The following is a 26160-nucleotide window of genomic DNA, read 5'->3' on the forward strand; positions in this document are numbered from 1 at the left end:
CTTTTTATGGCACTGCTAAGTGGTTAAATACATGTTGTTCTGTAAAGCGGATTTTGGTTTAATGGCTGGAGAAAATAAATGAAAACTCAAAAATTTTAGTTGCTAGTTTTTCACTCTTATTACCAACACACATTATCTCTTTGAGAAAATTATCTAAGGGATCTTCTAACTGTATAGCCTTAAAAAGTCCTATTAATTGAAACTTATTGAGATTTCCAACATCATCTATGAGAAGAGTGCAAACCAGTATTCTTCAAATGTGCCTTAATTCAAATCCTGTCTTCTTAGTAATTGCTGACTTTGGACACCTCACCTCATTACCTGAGTCTGAGTTTTCTAATTCACATAGGAATAATAATGCTCATCTCATAAATAATTAGGATTTAACATGATCACGTGTGCACAGTTCTTAGTATTGAGTAGTAAGTAGTTGGTGCCCAGTGAACTATTATCATTATATGAATAAATGTAAAATTGGAACCCTTTAGGAAAAGCACGAAGGACTTTTTTAATGACTGGCCGAAAATATACCACTTTAGGTTAACAACTGGTCAATACAAATATATAATTAACTTGACAGACCTTTTGTTCATGGAAGACAGTTGTTTGGCATAATCGACTAAAGTAAATGAATTGTTTGGTGTTATAAATAAAGCTCATGTGAGAGAGGTATACATCAGCAGAGTCAATATCTTTCAATTTGTACCCTTAGTGTATCTTTTGAGACAAAGAAAAAAGGAATGAAAAATAAGAGAATGATTATGTAATTAATGAACATAAATGGCTTGTAATTCTGAAACACTTATAAATGAAACATTGTTCATATTTATATCTTCTATTTTCTACTGTTTATCTCTCTTTTTTTTGAAGTTAGCAACAATTTGTCAGCAAACTGCTTATGATTGCTGTTCAATTTCAGTTATTTATAATGGTAGTTTGGCAACCAACAGCTCTCCTTTCATTTACCTTAAATTAGTAAGGTTTTACACTTAAATGGTTATTTGTGATTAAATATCTGAATGCAGTCATGTGAAAAGGTGCTTCAGGCTATTGTTTGTGAATGCCAAGTACATCTGATTAATAGAAACAGACTGCTTTTTATGCATTTCTGGAATTTTTAATGCACATTTGTCTGTGAAATTAGCAATACATTTTTATATTTATTGCATTTGTAGGGCATATTAAAGTTATGGAAACAATAAGTATCATACCAGAGCTTTAATAAATCTGCCTCCATAATATTCTTTTAAGATGCATAGAAATGTGTACTACTGATCTGAGGCTAAAAACCTATTCATTGAAATAAAATTACCTGGAGAGTTAATATATTGTGAATAGCATCAATCAATGCAAATTAGTCCCTGGGTTGGAGATCTTATGTAACTTATGCCTATACAGCTTTATAAGTGTTCAGATTTCAAATGTGAAAATAGTTTTTTCATGAATGAGGTCTTGCTTGGTGCCAAGAACCATAAGTAGTTTGTATGATCTATTTAATCCTCACAGAAGCCATATGAGATATGTTGTATCATCCCCACTTACCAAACAATACAGGTTCAGAAAGTGAGTTAATTTGTTCAAGGTCACACCCTAGCAGATGCCTGCAGCTATGACTCAAATCCACCTGTGTCTGAAAGGAGATTAACACTGTGCCTGGTGCATAGTAAATGCTTAGCAGTTATTACTACTCTTTTGCTATCCTTATTTAAATATTCTAGAGGAAATACAAACATTTTAATTATACGTTATTAGTTACAATGAAGTTCTACAATTTAATCAGCTTGTCTTTCTGATTATGCTTACAAGAACCACATCTAAGGTCACACTTCCAAAAAGCAGATGATTTATACAAGTAAAGCAGTGAAAAGGAATAAAGGAAAGCTGGAGTGTGTACATTCCCATTTAAACGGGACAGTTGCCCCCTCTGGCTAAAGTCATTTTGCCCTATAGGAAGACAGACTAATTTTAAAGTGGAACTTGAAATAAAGAGTTTTATGTAAAGTCATCTAATTGTCAAAGAAAACAACTCAACTAATCTTAAAGAGAATATTAAGGTCTGTAGTCCAATAAATCATGACTATGGGTCAAATTTGGCTTGCAGGTCAAAATTTGCCACTTGAGTGTTTTACCTGAATTCCTTTTCCCAAGATAAATCTATCTCATGTTACCCATTTATTCATTCGTTCATTCTAGGAGAGTCTGTTAAAGGACCAGATAGTAAGCATATTTATCTCCAGCTATTTCTCGAGTGCATCTTTCTTTTCACTTAGGCAAATCTTCTTAGTTACATAAACACACACACACACACACACACACACACACACACACACACACACACACACACACACACCCTGTACTGTTTTCTGTCCCTAAAGTTTCTTTTACTTTAAATATTTTTCTTAAGTCTTGCTCATTCTTCCAGACTCAGCACCAAGACCCCTCTTTATAAAATATTTTCTGACCTCTGTATAAAACATTTTTAAATGTTTATAAAACCATCTCTTTTTAAAACATCCTCTGACCTCTCTTTATAAGACAAATTCCAGCCCATGCTCTAGGCACTAGCTATAATTTTTCTCCAAATAAAGATGTGAAAACATGGTTTATCATTTCATTGTTCTGAAGATGTTTTAATTATATGAACTTTGCCTCTCTAAATGTCTGTAAAGAGCAAACATTCTATTTAGGGTGATCATGTAATTTATTGTTCAAATCTAAGATAACTTTTGAGAGTAAAAGGGGACACTTAAACATTAAGCTGGACAACAGGCATAAACTAGAACAATAGTAGCCAAATCAGTTTGTATCATTATTTTAATTGTCAGATTTTCATTCTGTTCCCATTCCACCCACCAGCACCACCAAAATGCCTGTTTTGAGCAAAGAGCTGAGTGTCAAATAATAAATTTAAAAAGGAATGAGTCAGGAAATAGCAGCAAAACAGTCTTAAGCAACAAAATGCAACCAATGAAATGGATTTCAGTGAACTTGGGGCAAAGTGAATTTAACTGAAATGTAGGTCACATACCAACTTCATAACCACTGTCAAGCCACTTGTCAGCAGCCTCATGCCTTCTATTTCATGATCTATTCATTCTTTGTAGTCTTTTGCTTTGCCTCTTGGTGTTATATTCTGCAAGACTCTTCTGCTTAATCACAGCTACTTAAGTCTGACATGGCTACCTCATGCTGTCCTATGTTCTGCCCTTGGTTCTCAGCAGTCAGCCTCTATATATATATCTCCTACTTAAATTTGTAATCTGCTTGTCTCAACCCACTTTAGTTCCTCAGGGAGGACATCTTTAAGTATCATGCTGTCATTTGCCCACAGAATAGTTGATTTTGACAGAGCATTTTCTGTGCTCTTCACTCTTTGACACCTCTGTTAAGAATATGCCCTTGCTGGATAATACAAAATACCAAGGGCCATATCTTATACTGTTGAAAATTCTCAAGGAGATGGATTCCTTAGTCATGAGACGTTGATGTCTCCCGGCCTTAAAGGACTGCATGGTGCCCCTGCATTTGTTCCCATCCCCATTATTACTGCCTGCACTGCTGTAGCAGTCGACTAGCCACTCACTTCATTGTCTCTCCAGCCAGACTTTTCTCTACATTTCCACCTGACTGATGTTTTGAAAATATAAATCAAACATCACTCCTCTGTTTAAAATTCTTTTATGGCTACACAGTCATAAGTTCAAAACTGTGGAATTACATTTAAAGCCTCCACAATTGGCACCCAAATTACCTGCCAGCTTCATCTCTCACGATTCAGTTACATACATCTAGTCATCTAACTGCACTGTCTGAAAAGACATTGACCTTTCACATTTCTGCTTCTTTTGCAAACTCTCTTCCATGTTCCTGGAACACTTATGTCCACATTCAAAAATCCATAAATTCTTAGTCATTTTCCAAGGCCCAGGTCAAATGATACTTTAAGTACTAATGAATTTCTAGGCAGAATTAGTCACTCCTGCAGTGCCCTGGCACTATGTGTGTATTATATTAGAATGGCTGTATATCCTCGTTTGCCCAAGACAGCCCTGGTTTATGCCTGTTTTCCTGGTATCATGACTTGTTTGACATTTGGTCTGTATTTTCCATTTTCAACAAAGTATCATTGTTAATAGTTCTGTTTAAATAGCCAAGATGTATTTATTAGCTATTGTCTTTGTGTTTGATCTCATCTAGTAGTGTGTGAGATAGATTCCCAGTGCTCAGGGTAATTATAATACATGATTAATTTTGAAAGACAAATACTGATAACCCATCTCTATTTCCCAGTCTTTTGTGGATGCCAGGTAACTTACACTTCCCTTTCATGGGTAGCATATAGGGCTCTTGTAGATAAAATGAAAATATTCTCAGATATTAACATCTAACTCATTCTGATCTTAGATGGTATCGGGAGAACTATTTGATACTGTTGCCCTGCCAGCTATTTTGTATAACAGCAAGTTATGTCATAATCTATTCTGTGGCTTGAAAGATACATAAAGCTGTCAGGCCATGAGTTGGCCAAATCACTGAGAAATATGTATTCTTGAAATATGCATAGAAGTAAAGGTTGCACAGATGTGCTGTAGAGCTGTCGTCTGAATGTTCTTGCCATGAGTGTTTGTTATTTATTTTATAGGATAAATTAGCAATTATTTATTTTATCATACTGTTTTATTATTTTACAATAGACATTTATGGCAGCAGTGGGATAGAAAGTACGTACTGAATATTCATTTCTTAAGAAAGCTTAATTCCACCAAGATTTCTAAAAGAAAGTTCAGTTGAAGGAGGCTGTCAGGAAGACCCAGCAGAGATCAACAAGGATGTCAGACAAACTTATTCTTGCAAAATTTGAAACTAAATCCAAAAAGATAGCAGGAAAGGATCTAGAAGAATTTTTGTTTATTATGATTTGTGAATCAAAGCATTTTAGTACATCCAGAAACACATTTTTTAAAAAGTGGGGAGTTCCACATGATCCCATTTCAATTAAACATATTTAGGTAAATTGTAAAAATATTTTTAGAGGGTAAATCATGTACTGATTGGTTATTTTTCTATACAATCAACAATTAGTAGAATACAGAATAAAAGGAGACTTCCTTGGCTTGTATATTATATTAACATTCTGTTAAGCTACAGAGGGGGCAATTTTATATTCTGAAATATGAAACATAATTAAATGGTGATTTGGAGCCATGATAATACATTAACAACATCTTTGTCATTTTAAAGTACCTGATGTATTAAGTTGATTATTATTATGATTATTTTAAAGTACCTATCTACTATAGCTATGTTCTTTTTAGTTGAATTATTTCCTAAATAAAATTTCTCCCTGGTTTTAGATTTATCCCTGGGACCCTGATATCATTGGTATTAATAGACCAATTTTTCCTAATAACTTGTTAACCTCATGTGAAAGATGGGATATTTTGATTGAGAATGTAGTATATATGATATTAAACATGAGATTTAGACCTAACAGTATATAAATATTTTAAGATATTGATACTTGGTATTTTTATTTTATGAACAAATTGCCTACAAATTTTAATATGATAAGTTGTTGGAATACATGTTTGGATTAACTACATGGTTCTTAGACTTTTATTACCTACATATTAAGGATTTTATACAAGTTGCTCATAATGTCTGCTAATCATCAAATTTTTTTTTTAATTTTGTTGTGCTAATCATCAAAAATCCCAATAACAAGAGTCTGTCATACAGAGTGAAGTAAGTCAGAAAGCGAAAAACAAATACCGTATGCTAACACATATATATGTAATCTAAAAAAAAAAAAAAGGTCATGAAGAACCTAGGGGCAGTACAGGAATAAAGACTCAGACCTACTAGAGAATGGACTTGAGGACACAGGGGCGGGGAAGGGTAAGCTGGGATGAAGTGATAGAGTGGCATGGACATATATACACTACCAAATGTAAAACCGATAGCTAGTGGGAAGCAGCCACATAGCACAGGGAGGTCAGCTAGGTGCTTTGTGACCACTTAGAGGGGTGGGATAGTGAGGGTCGGAGGGAGACGCAAGAGGGAGGAGATATGGGGATATATGTATATGTATAGCTGGTTCACTTTGTTATAAAGCAGAAACTAACACACCATTGTAAAGCAATTATACTCCAATAAAGATGTTAAAAAAAATAAAACAGTAACATCTCAATTAAAATAAAAGAAAATCGTTGATGAAAATGCAACTTGTACACGATGTATGATAACATACATGGGGATCATGTGGTGTCATTGACCATGTGAAAACTAGAAGACATAAATCTGTTTAAAAAAAGCATGACTTTTCATTTAGAACAAATGAAAACTCTACTAATTTCATCACTTTATGTTCTAAATTCTCTTCTGCATATATGAAAAGTGTTAACATGCCAGCTTCCTTAGCAGAAGAACTTCCCAAATAGTTAAATGAGTCCAATCTTATATGTCACATCAGTAGCATTAATCACCTCAAATATTTTAATTCCAGCAAAAGTTTTACTTTTTACCTCCATTTTATGAAGCAGAGTATAGTCTTTGAAAGTTCATTGTGATAAAGATGAAACATCTCATATTATAAATTTAGTTACACTTTTAACGTTTCAATAATTAAATTTACTTAGACTTATTTTATGGTCCAGCATATATTTTTCTAAAAGGATCATGTGCATTTGAAAAGAATGTACACCTGCCATTATTGTGAATTAAATACCAATTAGATACAGTTGGTTGATAGCATTGTGTTTCAAGTGTTCTATATAATTATTGATATTTTGTCTACTTTTTAAAAAATCCACTAAAGAAAGAGTAGCATTGAAATGCCCAACAGCAACTGTGGATTTGCCGGTTTATTCTTTCTATCTTATCATGTCCTGTCATGTTTGTGTATCATGAAGATGTTACTAGGTGTGTACGTTTGAGATGCTATACCTTCTTAATGAGTTGACTGTTTCATTACAATGAAGTAGCTTTATTTTTCTCTGGTAATTTTCCTTGTCTTGAAGTTTGCATTGTCTGATACGAATATCTTATAATTAGTGTTGCATGGTATTTCATTTAGCATCCTTTTAACTTGTTAGTGTCTTTATATTAAAAGTAGGTTTCTACTTTAAACAGCACATGATTGAGATAGTACTTGCTTGAGTCTTGTTTTTTTATACAGTCTGAAGATTTCTGCCTTTTATTTGTAGTCTTTATTTTTTTTCCATCTTTATTGGAGCATAATTGCTTTACCATGTTGTGTTAGTTTCTGCTGTATAACAAAGTGAATCAGTTATATGCATACATATATCCCCATATCCCCTCCCTCTTGCATCTCCTTCCCACCCTCCCTATCCCACCCCTCTAGGTGGTCACAAAGCACCGAGCTGATCTCCCTGTGCTATACAGCAGCTTCCCACAAGCCATCTACTTTACATTTGGTAGTGTATATATGTCAGTGCTACTCTCTCACTTCGTCCCAACTTCCCCTTCCCCCGAATTGCAGTCTTTAAATCATTAGACCGTTCACACATAGTGTAATTGTTATGGTTTGGTTTGGCTGCCGTATTGTTATTTACTTTTATTGGACCCAACTGTGCATTTCCACCATCATTTTCTTCCCCTCTATTAACTTATTGGCTAAACATTTTGGAGGTGGGGGTGTACTTGCTCTAATATTAATAGCATACGTCTTTGATCAAAACCTACCATTAACTTCTATTACACACTGTCATATATAATGTAAGAATGACAGTGTATTTACATTTCCCCCTTCTTTCCTCTGGACTATTGTTTCCATTTATCTTACTTCTATTTATATTAACACCACAATACTTTTTTTTTTTTTTTTTTTTTTTTTGCAGTACGCGGGCCTCTCACTGTTGTGGCCTGTCCCGGGGCGGAGCACAGGCTCCGGACGCGCAGGCTCAGTGGCCATGGCTCACGGGCCCAGCCGCTCCGCGGCATGTGGGATCCTCCCAGACCGGGGCACGAACCCGTGTCCCCTGCATCGGCAGGGGGACTCTCAACCACTGCGCCACCAGGGAAGCCCCACAATACATTTTTTAAACTTTAAGCAAACAATTATCTTTTAAATATTTTTTAAATGAGACAAAGATCACATATTAAAATTATAGTGTTAAGGATAAGGCTATTTGTTTTGTGGTAATAATACAAATATAAATCTTGGTGACACACAACTTCATGGGAAAAACAAAGCTCTTATAAAATTAAGAAACAGATATATACTTAGAATTGGTTGTGGTGTACATATAATTCATAACTGTAACCAAGCAAATTCTACCCATCACAATAAAACTGTCATTAAAATTTACAAATATTTTTATATACAGCAAAATAATTGAATTACATTTTTTTGTGTGTATGACAAAGTAATGCTGATTCAAAAATAAATAAACTTTAGTATGTCAGTACCAGCTTCTGTTTTCGCTACTCATTGTCATTCAGTCTTAGAAAAGTTTGCATCTCTGAAGCACTCTTTTTCATAATCAACCAAAATGCCCTACTATGGTTTTGAAATTTTTGAAAATAAAACCTTTAAATTTGGTTGATTTATATTAAAATCATATGAAAATCTTTAATCAAAATATTCAGTTATTGGCATGTTAAAGATCTTCAGCTTTTGAAAATTTTGGTGAATTATAATTATTGAAAACAAAGTTTGGAAATAGGAAGACATTTAAATGCTATTTTTATGAAAGTTAAAAGTTAAAACACTGTATAAAATTAAAATTTGCAACTATTATTGTCCTGTAGCATGATTTGACTTGTGAAAAGAGAGTATATTTTGATGTTCTTATTTTTTAATCAGATTGAATTTATATTTTATACTATAATGGAATAAAATTGAGAAAACATAGAATTATACAGCTTACAAGTGAACTATTCCAAAAAAAATCATAATTTAAGACAACTAGGTAACTTTATATTATAAAAATTTTTGTCAAGAAAGGTATCTGAAAAGAAGTAAAAATTTACTATCTGTGAAAATACTTAAGCTGAAATATTTACACATTGTTGTATGAAATAAAATCAAATTGAAACTTTCCTCTATTTTAAAGAATTAGTCCTAAGCCTACCAGATACCTCAATACCTATAAAGAAAAACCTTTCTCAATTAAAAATAGTATGGCCTGTAGAGATCTCTGTTAACATGCCAACGATTTAAAATGTATTAAAAATACCTTTAACAATACCAATAAAAATAAGAATACATTGAAAACCACATACTTAAGAAAAATAGTAAAATGACCTTAAATATGTCTAGGAAACCAATTAGAGAATGTACATTTGTACCACAAATGATCATTTTGCTTATCTTATTTTTAATATTTAATTAACTCATATAAAGATGTTTTTGTGTGCACAGACATGGCATTTTAATTTTTTAGAAATTATTTTTAGTAGTTTTTGCCTAGATACTTATTTTGAAAAATTCATCAATGTAATATTATCAATTTGGTAAATCAGTACATATTTTTAATTACATAATTTAAATTACTTTTAGCTTTTTATTTCATGCCCACAATTTTTCACTTTCAATGACAAATGTCACCTGATTTTAATAAACATTTTATTGTATTAAAGACATATACACATCTGCTGTCCCTCTTAGACTGTGCTCCTTTGAAGCGCAAGGTTTATCCTATTAATATTTGTATCACTAGAGCTTGGCATTGTACCTGGTATTTAGTACTTAGTAAATGTTAAATGAATCTGATTGAGTAGGAAATTTTTTAATAATGTAAAATTAAAAGCACACTGGTATTATATACTGTCAGTCAAGACTAATGTAAAACAATATTTATATGTTTTTACTCTTTTTTTGCTCATTAATTCTGGTGATCTCCAAATATTAGAATTCAATTCTGAATTAGACTTCTATATAATCCTATATAATCCTTGGATATAAAATCAGTTTCCTGTTTAGGTACCTTTGACAGTCTTCAACCTAACATGCCTTTTGATTTCAAAGAAATTAGACCAGTGATTTTATTTTCACTTTTGTCCATGTATTAGAGCACAAGAATCAATAATGGTATGGCGGTGTTGGCTCTTATTACAGTTCATCCCCAGTATAAAACATACTTGGCTTATAGTGGGTGCACAACAATTACCTGGTGAAATAAATGAGTAAATATGTATTTTAAAAAGGCTTTTCTGGGCTTCCCTGGTGGCGCAGTGGTTGAGAGTCCGCCTGCCGATGCAGGGGACATGGGTTTGTGCCCCTCTCCGGGAGGATCCCACATGCTGCGGCGCGGCTGGGCGCGTGAGCCATGGTCGCTGGGCCTGCGCATCCGGAGCCTGTGCTCCGCAACCGGAGAGGCCACAGCAGTGAGAGGCCCGCGTACCGCAAAAAAAAAAAAAAAAAGGTATTTCTATATAAAGTACTTGGAATATATTATAACACTAGCTTTGTGGTTTCTTTTGCATTGGCAGCTTTGTTTCCCTCCAGAGTTGATAGGAGGAAAAGCTCTGTCATGCTGCTATCTACTTTAACCTGACTTGCCATATCATTAGATGTAGCCTTAGAAACATAATGAAATTCTAAAGATAGCCATGTTACTGAGTAGCTAGTAGAGTGTAGCCCTAATAATGATGTTGAACATTCTTTGTAAAATTGATGGATCTTGTACAAAGCAAGCACTCATTCAAGGGCAAAATTCTCCAGGATGAAATCCACCTCTAGGGTACCATCTGCATTTCACATATTTTCCGATTGATTTGATTCTAGATGGGATTTCCTTGCAGGTTAAATATTCCCATTACCCAGCTTGATTTCCTTATAGTGGATTTCCTGAAGTGGAGAATATCGTGTCATTTCTTAGTCAATACAAAAATATAAGGCAATAATACTGGAAGGGAAGAGTGCAAGGCCTTGTGAATACCAAAATCTGGACTGTGACCTTGCTGAAGTTTCTTGACATATTGAAAAAAAATATACAACAACTTCTTAGACAAACTACATGGTCAATAGTAAAATCTAGTGGTCTTTAAAGATTTATCTCAGAGTTTATATTTTCATAGAATTGTACAATATAATTGTTAGAATAGAACTTTAAGATTATTTTCTAATACTAAATCAGGCAGGTAAAAAATTATTACTATGTCAATTTTACCGATGAGGCAGTTAAAATTCAAGGAACTAATACAACCTGGTCAGTGTCTCTTTCTTACAACAGTACAGATTACAGTACAAGTTTTCTGCTTTTGATTTTATCCAACTGTATAGAATCTAAGGTTTTCCTCTTTTGAAAGTTCTTGAGATAAACAAGTTTATACCAAAGAGTCTACTTTCTGAATGGAAAGGATGCACAGCTTATGAGTGATTTAAGTGTATTTATTCTTTGTTGCACAGAGCAATGCCATAAGCAAACTGGACTGTTAATTTGCCCAAGGTCACCAAGATAGTAATTCAGACATTATCTCTGAATTATCATCCATAATATAGTCGAAACTTATACATGTGCTAGTTAGGACTGTGAAATATGTATTAGGTGAGGTGCGCATTTCCAATTAAATTACACTCTCAATTAGATGAAACAAATATAAAATGAGAAGTCAGAAGTATATTTACAGTACTGATGAGTTGTAAAAATGGTGAGAACTCAGTCATTTTCTGTAGTATTTAGTGCTATCAGTATTGTTCTGAAAACAGCCTCAGATTATCCAGATAGATTAATTAAAGCAAATTAAAATGTAATATAAATGTTGTTACTGCAGTCTTGGAATAAATGTTTCCCAGTGTCAAACAAATGCTAAATTATAAACAAACCTTAAGCATACATTGAAATGACTAGTTGTAATTTTGTTCATTCATTCATCCATTCATTCATTTCACACACTTTTTAAAAAAATAAATTTATTTATTTATTTATGGCTGTGTTGGGTCTTCGTTGCGGTGCACGGGCTTATTGCTGTGGCTTCTCTTGTCGCGGAGCACGTGCTCTAGGCACACGGGCTTCAGTAGTTGTGGCACGTGGCCTGAGTAGTTGTGGCTCTCGGGCTCTAGAAAACAGGCTCAGTAGTTGGGGCGCTTGGGCTTAGTTGCTCCGTGGCATGTGGGATCTTCCTGGACCAAGGCTCAAACCGATGTCTCCTGCACTGGCAGGCGGGTTCTTAACAACTGCGCCACCAGGGAAGTCACCCACACATATTACTTGAACTTTATTTTTTTCATTGAAGTATAGTTGATTTACAGTGTTGTGCCAGTCTCTGCTGTACAGCAAAGTGACTCCGTTACACACATATAGACATTCTTTTTTTATATATTCTTTTCCATTGTAGTCTATCACAGGATATTGAATATAGTCCCCTTTGCTGTACAGTAGGACCTTGTTGTTTATCCTTGATGAACTATTTTTAACTGTTGTGAAAGATTCGCTTCAATTTCTTACATATAAGGACAATTTATTCCTAGGGTATAGCAATGCTTGATTTGGTAATATCCCATGTTGCTAACAATAAATGCAGTAATTCTTTCAGTGGATTTAGACTATTGGTGAAGGTTAAAAGCATTGTAAAAACAATTCCTAAGAAATGCTAACGTAAACTTTCTTAACTTGAGCATAAACTATTTTTTAATTTACATACACATATATAATTAGCATGTGAATAACATACTTGAAAAATTATTTTTACTGTATACGATAAGTAGTTATGAAATGGTATTACTTTTACATATCTATTTTTTTCACACCCTGAGTCATGAGAATTTTTAAGAAAAAACTATTATGGATACAAGTGGGTTTTGGTGGAATAAAAACAGTTCAATTTTAAAGGAAAAGTTTGTCATTACAAATTTATTTCTGACTTATTATAAAAACCAGATATAAAAATTCATTTTGTTAGAAGTAAATGCTACCATACAGAAAAAAATCACTTGCATAAAAAATAAAGTAAAAATTACAAGATTTTGTATGTTTGCTAATGTTCAGTTTATTTCTTATGTCAGTGATTTTACATTCTATGGTGAATTTATTTCTAACAAAAGTATTTGTATCTGGGTATTCTATTAAATTAGAAATAAATTTGCAATGAGAAATTTTTACTTTCAAATGGAACAATATTTATTTGATCTTATTGATATCAGTAGCATAGGAAAAATTTTATACACAGGTAAAATTTAATATTTTTTACATTTTCATTTACAAAAATTTGAAAATTAAAAGATTTTATAATTTTGCAAGTGTTTTGGACATGGTAAGCTGAGGGACCTGTTAGATATACAAGAAGTTAAATAGGCAGTTGAATAGAATGGTCTGAAGCTCAGGAAAGACAGTAAGACTGAATATATAAATTTGGGAAGCATTAAACTAAAAACAGCATTTAAAACCATGGGATAAGGTGAAGTTATCCAAGGAGAAATTGTAGAAAGATGGGAGCAGAACCATTAAGAACTAATCCCTGAGATACTACAACTCTCAGTCATTGGGTTAACAAGGTAGAGATAGCAAAAGATACCAAAAAGAGCAGCAAATAAGCCAGAAAAGAGAACTAGCAGTCTGATGACTGAGAAGCCAAGAAAAGAAGTGCTGTGACAAATGTTGCTAAGATGTTTCTGAAAAAAGAAGGCACTAAGTTATCATTGAATTTGGCAGCCTAGATTTAACAAGGACAGTTTAGTGAATATGTCTGATGAATGGCAGATGAAACTGGAGACAGTTGTATAGATATCTCCCTCAGGACAGATGTTTAATAGGTTTCCTACTAAAGAAAGGAGGGAAATGAGAAAAATAGTTGGAAGAGAATGGGAATGGAATGAGGAGTTTGGTTGTTTATTTATGATGGAAGTTGTAAGCCACATTTGTATGTTTTTGAGAATGACCCAGTACAAAAGGAAAACCTAGTGATTCAGAAGAGATGAAAAATGTTCAGGAATGAAGTCCTTGAGAAATAGAAAGGTTTTAATACCAGCAGGACAAGAACTAGGGTTAGCCTTACATAGAGCAAGGGCAACTTCTTCACTGCTACAGGAGAGGAAGTAGAGAATATGGATGCAGACGCCAGAGATTTGGTGAGGGTGTGCCTGTCTTATTGCTTCTACTCTCTTAATGAACTGTAAGGAAAGAAATCAGAAAAAAAGAGAGGACAGGAAGAGCAAGAATGAGAAAAACAATTGGAGGGGAAATGTTCTTGTTACTGTAATTACTTAATACCATTTGACACATATATGGCTAAATTTGGCATATATCAGGTTAAATTTTATTTTTATTACTTCTAATAATACCCGCAAAATAACCTTGAGTCTTTCTTTTCTGCTTCCCTTTATGGTGAAGCATCAGGAGCAAGAAAATTTTTGTGTGTAATGAAGGGTTATAAACTGTTCTTGCCTTTCTGTTTCAATGTAGGTCTAACTTTTTTGCCCAATTCTTTTGTTAATAAACAACTGTCAAAGTTCCATTAGTAGGGCATGGCTTTTTATTGTTTTATCTGGTAATGGGATAGGTTTGTGCTGAGACAGTATACTCTAATGGCTAAGAGCCCTGCTGTTTCTTGATTCAAATTCCAACTCTGCTAAGAGCAAACATTTAATATCATGAAGGCTTATTTTACCCATTTAAAGTAGGGATAATAATACTTCATAACGATTTGTGATTTAGCCTAAGAGTATAAACTTAGCTGCTAGTTAAGTGTTTTGCACAATGTATGCTCTCAATAGAGACAATAATAGTAATCATCATTATTTTATTGGTATCTATTCTGACTGCCCTTCACGTTGAACAACTACATCTCTTTCTTAGGTACACAGATTTATTTCAGTTTGACAAAATATACACCAATGGAATCCTGTGAATAAGACTGTATTGTTAATATCTGTGTAATTTTTTAAAGTAAGAAATTAATACATTTAAAGCTAAGTGTTATAAACATGTAGGTTTTTGGACTATTCCAATCAGAATGATAGGCAGGTAGGTAGCTGCTCTTCTGATTTTAAAATGACAATAAAGATTAATAACATATTTTAGAAATTTCAATTGAAGTCATTATTTCACTTGAGCTTTATACTATAGTTCACACTTTCAGCCCTTTTTTTTGTAAACACTCTATCACTTTTACTTAAGAAATGTCCCTCGATAATGGTCTCATGTCTGCATAGGACACTTTATCCACTTTAAGTAACTATGTGATGTTGGTCAGGCTTCTTATCTTTTTTTAGCGTCAATCTTCTCATTGGGAAAATATGGATACTAATAGTACCCAGACTTCTTGTGAATCAAATGAGATACAGATCATAGTACAAGTGTTTGAAAGACAGTAAGTGTCCAATAAATATTACATAATGACAATATTAACTAGTCACATACTCTTCTATTTATATACCTTTTCCCTCTGGCTATTATTATTTTTACTGAATAATCAGCTGTGAAACAGACTAACCAGTTGATAATTCCTATTCTAGACTAACCAAAATGTAAATGGCCATTTCTTTTGGGGGTGGGGACAAGGAAGGGAAGTCATCTTTTTTAGTCAATTTCATTAGGTGTTGAAAGCTAAATCCAAGATATATTTGGATAGGATAGCATATAAGCCTATTATATACACTTTATAGAATGTTCCTTTCATGATATCATTGCAGGTGAGATAACAAGTTTGTTAAGACCCTTTATCTTTGCTGGAATTTATGCTTACTTTACATATTTATGTTAAGAAAAATCAGGAATAAATGACAAACTTAAACCTAATAGAACAAATAACAGATATTCATTTCATCAATTAAATTTGAAGTAATTTGGACTTAAAAAACTGAGATAATAAATAGAAATTACCTATCTTAATACACTGGTGGCAGGTATATTATTTTCTAATATATACTTTTTAAATTTTTATATCTTTAAAATAGTTGATAAATTAAAATACTTAATTGCAAAAAAGTCCTTATTCTGTAGAAACACCCTGTATATTATTCCACAGTAGAAGAGAATAGAGAGGAACAAACATCTTCTTAAAAATATATGTATAACAACAGTAATAAAATGCAAATAAGAATTATATATCTTGAGAATTGTATGTTCCACAAAATTAAACAAAAAATGTCAAATAAAAATTCTTAATCTATTTTTACATATGTGACTAATACTTTTAAGTTCTAATATTATATAATTGTTTGTAAATCATTCTAATTTTGTGAGATTATTTCAGTCCTAATTTCCAAGAAGATACAGCATGACTTTTTAAATGTTTATTTATTTTCTTCAGTGGCTATAGTTTCTACTTAATACAGAAAAGAAGAACGACCAATGCCAAAATTAATGTAATTTTGTCTACCCACAAACACAGTGTATAACCAGTATAGATATTAAACTTTGAATAAGCAAAGAAAATAAGACAATAGCATTCACAGCAAGTAATTCTTTCTGTGTGTATTTAACTAATTGCTTTCAGAACTCAAGTAATTACTTGAGAAGAAAAAATTTATTTAGTCTTTCACTAAACCCCATCATTCTCTATTGTGTTTTAAAATCTTACTCGTAATTTATTAGTTGAGAGAAAAAGGAAGAGTACAGTTTTACCACCTCTCCTCCTTCAAGTCAACCAGACCCAAAGGCAAATGAATATTTTTACATATTATATATTACCTATCATATTGAAGCCTTTATATTTTAGCTACTAGGTTCCACTTTAAATCTTTAAGCACAGTGACTCTGACAATAGGGCCAAAACATCTTTTTTCCCTCAAACTCTGGTAAGACATGGTTATAACAACTGCTTTCATTTCAGTGTTTTTGTAACACTGTTATATGTACATTTTTACTTTGAGAATGTTCATATTAAGCTTCAAGCTTTTTGCAGAGTCCAGCACATCGGAAGCCTCTACAACAATGACAAAAACAACAACAAAAGAATATTTTTCATAATCTGTATATCATTCTACTTTTCAGCTTGAAAGCTGTAGCACATTTTACATTTATATCACTCCTTTCCAATTAAAACATCCTAATTGTAAATCTTGTATGTAGGACATCCTGCTCCACTTTTGTATTGTAAAACCAATTCATAGATCAGTTTTAGTGGAAACTGATGGTGGAAACCATTCCAGAGCAATTCAAGAAAAGCTTAATGACTGAGTTTATCACAAAAGCATTTACAAAAAAAAAGTCTATCAATATTGAAAGATTATAATTGCCAGACCTTGTAATGCCTGATGGATGTTCTGCTAAGGAACACTGATAGGTATTACAGAACAAATCCAATTGGAAATTGGAACCAAGTCCCTGCCCCACTTCCCTCAATATTCTCCAATATGAGTCTGATTGTTATTCTATTAACAACTAAAATAACTTTCTCAAAAATAACTCAAATGAAAGAAGATTGAATATTTTTAAGATGGACACATTTATGTGCACTGTAGCTTTTCTATTTATGGATAAAATCTCTGTATTTTTTATCATTTCTTAATGGGGTTTATTATATTTAACTGAGAAAGAAAATGTATCTCTAGGACAGTTAACAGGTAGAAGAGGACAGTCTAGTGTAACATTTAAGGGTTTGGCTTCTGAAATCATACTGACTGGGGTTCAAACCTTGGTTCTGCACTCTTTAGTTTTTGTAATATTGAACAGGTTACTTAATCTTCCTAAACTTTAGTTTTCTCATCTCTAAAATAAAAACAATAATGACACTTGACCCATTGGTTTGCTAGGAGAATTAAAGGAATTATACATGTAACGTCTTCATCCTTGGCCATTGCTCAGAAACACTAGTTTGTAAGTAAAATGAAGCAAATCTGTTAGGATTTCTGATGATGTGTATAATGATACATAGATTTAATTTAAGTGGTCGGTAAAATAACATTTGCAGTCTACATCTTGTAACCCTTTTTAAAAAGTAACCCTTTAAATATTAACCCTTTTAAAAATAACCTTTTAGAGTCATGTACCACAATGTTCGTTGCAGCTCTATTACAGTAGCCAGGACATGGAAGCAACCTAAGTGTCCATCGACAGGTGAATGGATAAAGAAGATGTGGCACATATATACAATGGAATATTACTCAGCCATAAAAAGAAATGAAATTGGGTTATTTGTAGTGAGGTGGATGGACCTAGAGTCTGTCATACAGTGAAGTAAGTCAGAAAGAGAAAAACAAATACCATATGTTAACACATATATATGGAATCTAAAAAAAAAAAAAAGAGGTTCTGAAGAACCTAGGGGCAGGACAGGAATAAAGATGCAGACATAGAGAATGGACTTGAGGACATGGGGAGGGGGAAGGGTAAGCTGGGGCAAAGTGAGAGAGTGGCATGGATATATATACGCTACCAAATGTAAAATAGGTAGCTAGTGGGAAGCAGCCACATAGCACAGGGAGATCAGCTCGGTGCTTTGTGACCACCTAGAGGGGTGGGTTAGGGAGAGTGGGAGGGAGACACAAGAGGGAGGAGATATGGGGAGATATGCATACATATAGCTGGTTCACTTTGTTATAAAGCAGAAACTAACACACCATTGTAAAGCCATTATATTCCAATAAAGATGTTAAAAAACTTAAAATAAAAATATCCTTTTTTTACCCTTTCTGAAAAGATATATGAAACAATTTGCAGTCTGTTCAGTTTTGTGTGTATATATATATATATGTGATTATATATAATATCACTTTTTTGTTGTTGCTTTTATGCAGTCTCAGACTTAACATACCACCAACATTAGTTTTGTGTTTTTTTTCAGTTTTTTAATTGATATGGTCCTCTTGATTCCCAAATGACTTTGAGAGTCAGAACATTACAATATTTGTGTGTAGATTCTCTGGTTTCATTGCTGTGTATGAGTATTCGGGAGATGAGCTATCAATACAAAGAGTACACCTGGTAGATTGTAACAAATTGTTTGGTATATTGGTGAATCTATCTATCTATCTGTATCTACCTACCTACCTTTGTACCTGTTTACTTACCTACTAGGGATGTATACAACAGAATCTGTTTGTAGGTGCCACCGCTATGCAGTTTGAACAATTTGAAGTCTGTTCAGTTTTTTGTCTGCCTATTTCTTCTTTGTATTCCTAGCACCTAGCACAGTGTCTGGAATATATTGTTAGTAAATGAATGAATGAGTGAATACCAGTTATGTGTCTGTAATCCAGCCATTTGTGAAGTTACTTTAATATGCAGTTTAAAAAATAATTTGTACAAGGGCTGAATCCTACGTTTATGAATATAGTTTAATAAGTAGCTTAAATGAAAAATTTAATAGCTTTTTTGTCTTGATACTTAATTATCATACGCTTTAGGGTAAATCTGCTTTGTGGTAATTCAAAGTAATATCTTGTTCCATTAACCTGAATAATTGTAGTTAATTATACTATTAAATGTGCCCTATACTGTATATAGAAGAACAGTTGCTTTCCTGTGGTCCCATGGTCTCCTCTTATGATTTTTTAAACTTTTTGAAATTTTTAAATAATTTTAGATTTATATGAAATTGTAAGAAATAATAGAGATCCTGTATACCTTTACCCAATTTCCTCCAATGATGATTTCTTGTATAACTATAGCACAATAACACAAGCAGAAAATTGACATTGATAACAATCTATGAACCTTATTCAGATTTCATTAGTTTTATATATGCTCAATTTTGTGTGTATGTTTAGTTTGTATATAGTTTTATGTAGATTTGATCACCACCACCAGAGGTAAACCACAGTATGGTTCCATCACAAAGATCCTTCTAGTTACTGTTTTATAGTCCTAGTCATCTCCTTCCATCCCCTCCCCCTACAATTCTTGGTAACCAGCAATCCGTTTTCCAACTTCATAATTTTGTCAATTCAAGAATGTTACATAAATAGAGGCAAACAGTATAAAACATTTTGCTATTGCATTTTTTTTACTCATCATAATTGCCTTCAGATCCATCCAAGCTGTCTTGTATATCATCATTCCTTTTTTATTACTGACCAGTATTCCATGGTATGAATTTAGTTTAATGATTCACCTGTTGAAGGTGGTTTGTTCCTAGTTTTTAGCTATTACAAATAAAATTCCTGTGAACATCCACATTCAGGTTTTTATTTCTCTTTAATGAATGTGCAAGAGTACAATTACTGGGTTATGGTAAGCACATTTATTTTTGCAAGAAAGTGCCATCTTCTTTCCAGAGTGGCTGTATGATTTTACATTTCTACCAGCAATGGATAAGTAATACAGTTTTTTGCAGAATCTTGCCAGCATTTGGTGTTACTATATTTTTTATTTTAGCTGATCTGATAGGTATGTAGTAATATCTCATTGTGGTTTTAAATTGCATTTCCTTAATGGCTAATAATATTGAACATTTTTTCATGTGCCATCTGGTATCCTCTTTATTGAAATGTTTTTTGCCCATTTTCCAGTTGGATGTTTTTCTTTTTTTTTCACAGTTGAGTTTTAAGAATTCTTTATATATTCCAGATACAAGTCCTTTGTGGAATATAGCCCATGCAAATATGTTCTTCCAGTCTGCAGCTGTCTTTTCATCCTCTTCACAGTGTCTTTCATGGAGTATCAAAAAACAGATTTTGAGTAAATTTATTATTTAGCTACTAAAATGCCATGTCCCTGCTTGAAGCAAGTTAACACATAAATTATTTACCAAAAACAATTAAAAAGTATTTATTGTGCAGGTATTTAAAAATTAGCCCAAGCATTTTTTAATTGAAGTATAGTTGATTTACAATATTATATTAATTTCTGGTGTGCAGCATAGTGATTCATAGATAGTTTTTACAGATTATATACTCCATTAAAAAAGCAACAAGGAGATATTGTATAGCACAGGGAATTAGGGCCCAAGCATTTTAAAAGTTAATTTTCTAAAAGCACATAGATATGTGGAAGCTTCTCAAATATAAGATCTGGAACTTTGAAGGTGATTTTGGAGAGCATCAAAACTAAAGGTTTGTTTCTGTCTTTTCATAGGTTCTGTTGCCACTGCATGTCGTGACCCAGGGGTTCCCATGAATGGGACTCGAAATGGGGATGGACGAGAACCTGGGGACACTGTTGTTTTTCAATGTGACCCAGGATATGAGCTTCAAGGAGAGGAAAGAATAACCTGCATTCAGGTAGAAAATCGATACTTCTGGCAGCCCAGCCCACCAGTTTGTATAGGTATGAATTTAGAATAATTAAAATTTTATACAGGTGTAAAACAATGGTTAAAAACGGTTTCAGGACTTCACTGGTGGCGCAGTGGTTGAGAGTCCGCCTGCCGATGCAGGGGACAAGGGTTCGTGCCCCGGTCTGGGAAGATCCCACGTGCCGCAGAGCGGCTGGGCGCGTGAGCCGTGGCCGCTGAGCCTGCGCGTCCGGAGCCTGTGCTCCGCAACGGGAGAGGCCACAACAGTGAGAGGCCCACGTACCGCAAAAAACAAAAACAAAAACAAAAACAAAACACTGGTTTCAGTGTTATTAATTAAGAACAGTATTCTGGAATAGGTTATATGGAAGTATAAGATTTCAGAGGTCTATGACCCTCCAAAAATGCACAAAATTGTAAATCATTGTTATTTTTCCCCTGAGGAGAGGGTCTCTAATTTTATTAGATTCTCAGTGGTTCTAACACTAAAAAAAAAAAAAAAAAAAAAAAAAACAGTAAAGAATCAAAGTTCTTCAAATGTGTGGACACCAAGGGGGGAAAGTGGCAGGGTGGATGGTGATGGTGGGTTGATATGGGAGATTGGGATTGACATATATACACTAATATGTATAAAATAGATAACTAATAAGAGCCTGCTGTATAAAAAAATAAATAAAATAAAATTCAAAAGAAAAAATAGAATCAAAGTTCTTGAAAAATCTTCATCTTCCCTATCTACTATACAAATGTAGTTATTCACTGCTTTTAAAATTTACAGAGTGGATTTAGACTCTGTATTTAAAATGGACCAGGTTGATCTTGCCTCAATAATGGTTATTCCTTCAAAGAAAGAAAATTCTATCAGAACGTATGTTTGAGTTTCAAAGCTTTGACTTTCGCTTCAATCCATGTATTCCAAATGAATTATCAGTTTTTATTTTGATGATCTAAGGATTTGCAGCTGCTTGGTTCATACTTCCAACTCTCTGCCTTTTGAATCCATGGTCTATTCTTGAATCTCCAAGTTAGACTCTAGAAAATTAAGATACATATTATTTCCCTACTGGGTCTGAGAAAAAGTTAGAGGTATATACCACCTTTGGAATAAAACTAGTGAGAAAACTTGCTATATAATCTTTAAAAAAAATCTCGTTATTAAGGTTCTTAAATTCAGCTAGTTTAATCTCAAAACTTGAGCTCAAGTGTTTTAAAATTGGCATCATCTAGAATATATAATACAGTTTGCCCAAAGTACGTTATGTGTACTCAAAATTTTATTTACCATATTCTTTCCCTTACTACACTGCAAGCACCTTGGGAGAAGATTCCATATCTTGTTCAGTGTATTTCTTATAGCATGCAAATTTATCACTTTTAGGAGAGAAAGCCTTATTTTTGTTCACTTTATATCTAACTCATAAATACATTTTGAATAATCATTTCCCAGTGAGTCACATGATAATAGGAAAAGAGTGTTTAGTACCTCAGTCAGAAGTGAACAAATCAAGCACTCAGTTATTCAGATTTACTTTACCCCATTTTATGCTTCTTATGCAAGAGCTGCAAACTCACATTCATTAGTGTGTCCTATGTGTTGATCTAGGCATTGAGGATTTAGCAGTACAATAAGACAGAAGAGTTCCCTGTTTTTGTGAACTTCTCTAGTAAAGTGAAAACTAAAAAATCTGAATTCATATCACATCTTTTGTATTTTATATGTTGGAATTTAAAAAAACACAATACACAGAACAAAACACATCTAAAGTCTCAAACCAGACAGGGAGTAGACAGATAGTTGTAGACTTCTGTAGAAAATGGAGCAGATGATAAGGAAAAATCTTATTAAAGGGACATAAAAAAAGCACAAAATAAGGGCACACGTTGAGCCAGTTCAGATTTAGCCATATTTTCCTTTACAGTTTATTATTTCCATTTTTACCTATGTTGCTCTCTATGTACCACTGCAAAATTCTAAATCATCAAACATCGATTAATTTACATTTACTATAAATACAGTCATAAAAGCAGAGGAAAAAATACAGAGAAAAAAATATTTTCAAAGGAAAAAGGACTGAAACAATGAAGTTTTCGTTTACTGGACAGTTAACCTAAAAAAATGCCAATTAAACTAAAATGCCACATTCAAATTAATGGGAATTTGACTGAGTATCTTGTAAAAAGACTCTTTGTGTAAAGAGGAAATGACAGAACTCCACAGACTTACTGTGGAACTTCTTGTTTTATTGCGATTCTTAGACCTGTTAAACCGGTGTTATTTATTAGAATTACTAGAAAGGCTATATTATGTCAAATGTTGTCATGTAGAGAATTCTGAAACATTGAACAGCTTTAAACTGAAATGCTAGAAAATTCGAAAATCCAAAAGGTTAAAAGAGTAAAGAATTTTGAGATAGACTGTTATAAAATTCCATTTGTAGACAAGACTTTAGCCAGCAAGTCATAATTCTAGAAAATAAAAGTTAAACACCAAATTTTACTTAAATTAAGCAGATTGTGGGAATTTTTTGTAAGGACAGTGGTGCTGTGTATAATTTTTTGGTAGGAAAAGATTGTTTAAGGAGAGGATATGCATTAGAGCTTCTCTGAGGAAGACAATAACCTTAAAAAAGAATGTCTGAAAAATTGCTAAGCTGCAGAAAACTTGACCTCTGAAACTTATAAGAAAGAACTCCATGATTGGAAATACTATGCCAAAGATTAAACCCTGAACTTTTTAGAAACTTTATAAGTCTATGTCTCAGACACTGGAGCATAAAGCATTTTGCTTGCATGTAGAAGTAGTCAACCTTATAGCAAACACCAAGCAGAAGGACAGTCATTTTTAAGAGAGTTAATAGAATTCATTCTAACAGAATTGACAGTGTGAAGATTACTTTGACATTGCCAGAGGGAAAGTAACAGCACTCAATATGAAGGTAAATAACAAAGACATTAGTACGGGTGGGTTGCTGAGAAAGACAGTAGACACAAAACTGAATAGGGGAGAAAAATTAAGATTGTAAAATCATTATCAATAGTTGCCTGTATAACTGTCTCATAAGAAATTACACGCAGAACAAATCATTAATGTGTCAGAACTCTATGGAACCTAACTAAAAATTTAATTCATAAATATATTTGATTTAAAGAGAATCTTATTTTGGATGCTTTATGATTAGATGCATAAAAGTAAAAGATGTATTTTCCAAATGGTATTTAAAGTTTAATATATTAACTGCAAAGAGAGTTTTCTTTACTACTGAGTTGTTTGGGATATACAAATGTTAGATAATGTCTCAGCTTGTCTCAGTGGCTTTTATAGATTTTCAAAATCTACTACAGTTATGAAATTTATCTGGAAAACCTCAATAAATAGTTTTAATAATAGAATCAAAATAGTTTTAAAGAATCTTATGCTCCAATAATAGTATAATCACAAAATATATCCAGTAAGATACTTAAAAATATGTGTAATGGATTTTCCTATATCTTATATGATAAGGATATACACGTATAAACGTATATGTGGATGTGTTCATGTGTATAAAATTGCTAACGATAAAAAAGACCAAAGTTTCCTGTGAAAAATAAGGAGAACTGAAACAAACAAATAAAATTGCCCCCATGATTTTCCAAAGTACAAATGATACCACTTCCTTAGAATGTGAAAAGAAACACAAAAAACATTCCTGCCTTTTGTGCATATATATATATATGTATATATATATATATACACACATCTGTAACTGCATTTGCTATTACACATATTTTTCTAATATTTTTCAAATTCACGTATGATTTTAAAAGTACCAAAGATAAAATATGCCATTATTTTTATCAAAACATATAGCTTTTATCAAAACAAATTATTTTTTTATCAAAACAATTTTTTTATCAAAACAAATTAGATTGCCGTTCAGACTTATTCATCTTTAATCTTCACAATCAATACAAGGAGTCAATAGCAATTCAACAAACATTTATGGAATGTGTAGTATATGCTAAATCTCACATAGAAAATAACATATAAAACACAGTCTTTAGCTTGCAGATTAGTGATGAATGCAGATACCTGAAAGGAATATTTAAGTAAAATATGGTAAGGGAAATGAAGGAGATAGGCACAGGTTGCTGTGGATACCAGAGTGTGTTGGAGAGAGCTGAAGCAGAGTCCAGGCTGAGAATTTCTAGGAAAACTCCCTGGAGGCAGTGATGAATCTTGAGACATAAGTAAAAGTTATATAGAGGTAGAAGGGAAGACATTTCAGGACAAACAAATAGGATGCATAAAGGCATGTAAATACAAGGAACAATCAAATCATAGTTTTGAGTGTAAATTATGTGTCTAGATTGGTGGTTGATGCAATTGGAAAGGTTGCAGGGGTCAAGACATGAAAGCTATACTGGAGTCGGGACATTATCTTTTAGGCAAAGTGTAATAACTGCAGAATTTTATGCATGGGCATAGTACGATTAGATGTTTTCACTGGGAAGATGAAATGGAGGAAAGGAGATTATACTAGAGGCATGGGAAACAAAAAATATTGCAATAATTCTGGAGGCATGTGAGAGTCAGATCTAGAAATGTGGTGTTAGAAAAGGAAAGGAGATGGATTGAAAAATATCTATGAGGAACTGAGGTAGAGTCTTGGTAGTGCTTCTTGATAGACTGGAGTCAAGGGTGCAATAAAAAAAAGGGAAGAATCTTAGGCCTCTAGCTTGGGAATATATGTGGTTGGATGATAGTGCTAACCAAACAACCTAGGAATACAGGAGAAATTTGAGTTGAGGTTTGGATATGTTGGATATTCTGTGTTTGATGTACCGACAGTGATCAGGTAGAGATAGCCAGTAAGCACTTGAGCATATGGTTTAGAATTAAGCAGAGAAATCTGTTGGAGATGATAGGAAAAAGGGGTTATCAGTATGTAAGTGGGAGATAAACTCACAATTCGGCCATGATCAACAAGGAAGAATGTAATAGAGTGAAAATTAGAGACAATTCGGTAAGGAATTCAGGAGAATACCAAAAATTATAAGATGAAGTGAAAGAAGTGCTTGCCAATAAAACTGAGATCT

The 26160-nt window shown here is 33.1% G+C and overlaps 1 protein-coding gene across 3 annotated transcripts in view; it reads left to right on the forward strand.

Moving 5' to 3' along the window:
• CSMD3 (CUB and Sushi multiple domains 3) overlaps positions 1-26160 on the forward strand; it is a 1193315-nt gene that overhangs the window by 890535 nt on the left and 276620 nt on the right. For all 3 annotated transcript variants that reach the window (XM_024129404.1, XM_024129405.1, XM_028500327.1), the window contains one exon: positions 20922-21113. In XM_024129404.1, the coding sequence (XP_023985172.1) occupies positions 20922-21113 (192 nt within the window). The remainder of the gene's footprint in view (positions 1-20921; positions 21114-26160) is intronic.

This window comes from Physeter macrocephalus, chromosome 15, assembly GCF_002837175.3.
Source record: "Physeter macrocephalus isolate SW-GA chromosome 15, ASM283717v5, whole genome shotgun sequence".
Lineage (NCBI taxonomy): Eukaryota > Metazoa > Chordata > Mammalia > Artiodactyla > Physeteridae > Physeter > Physeter macrocephalus.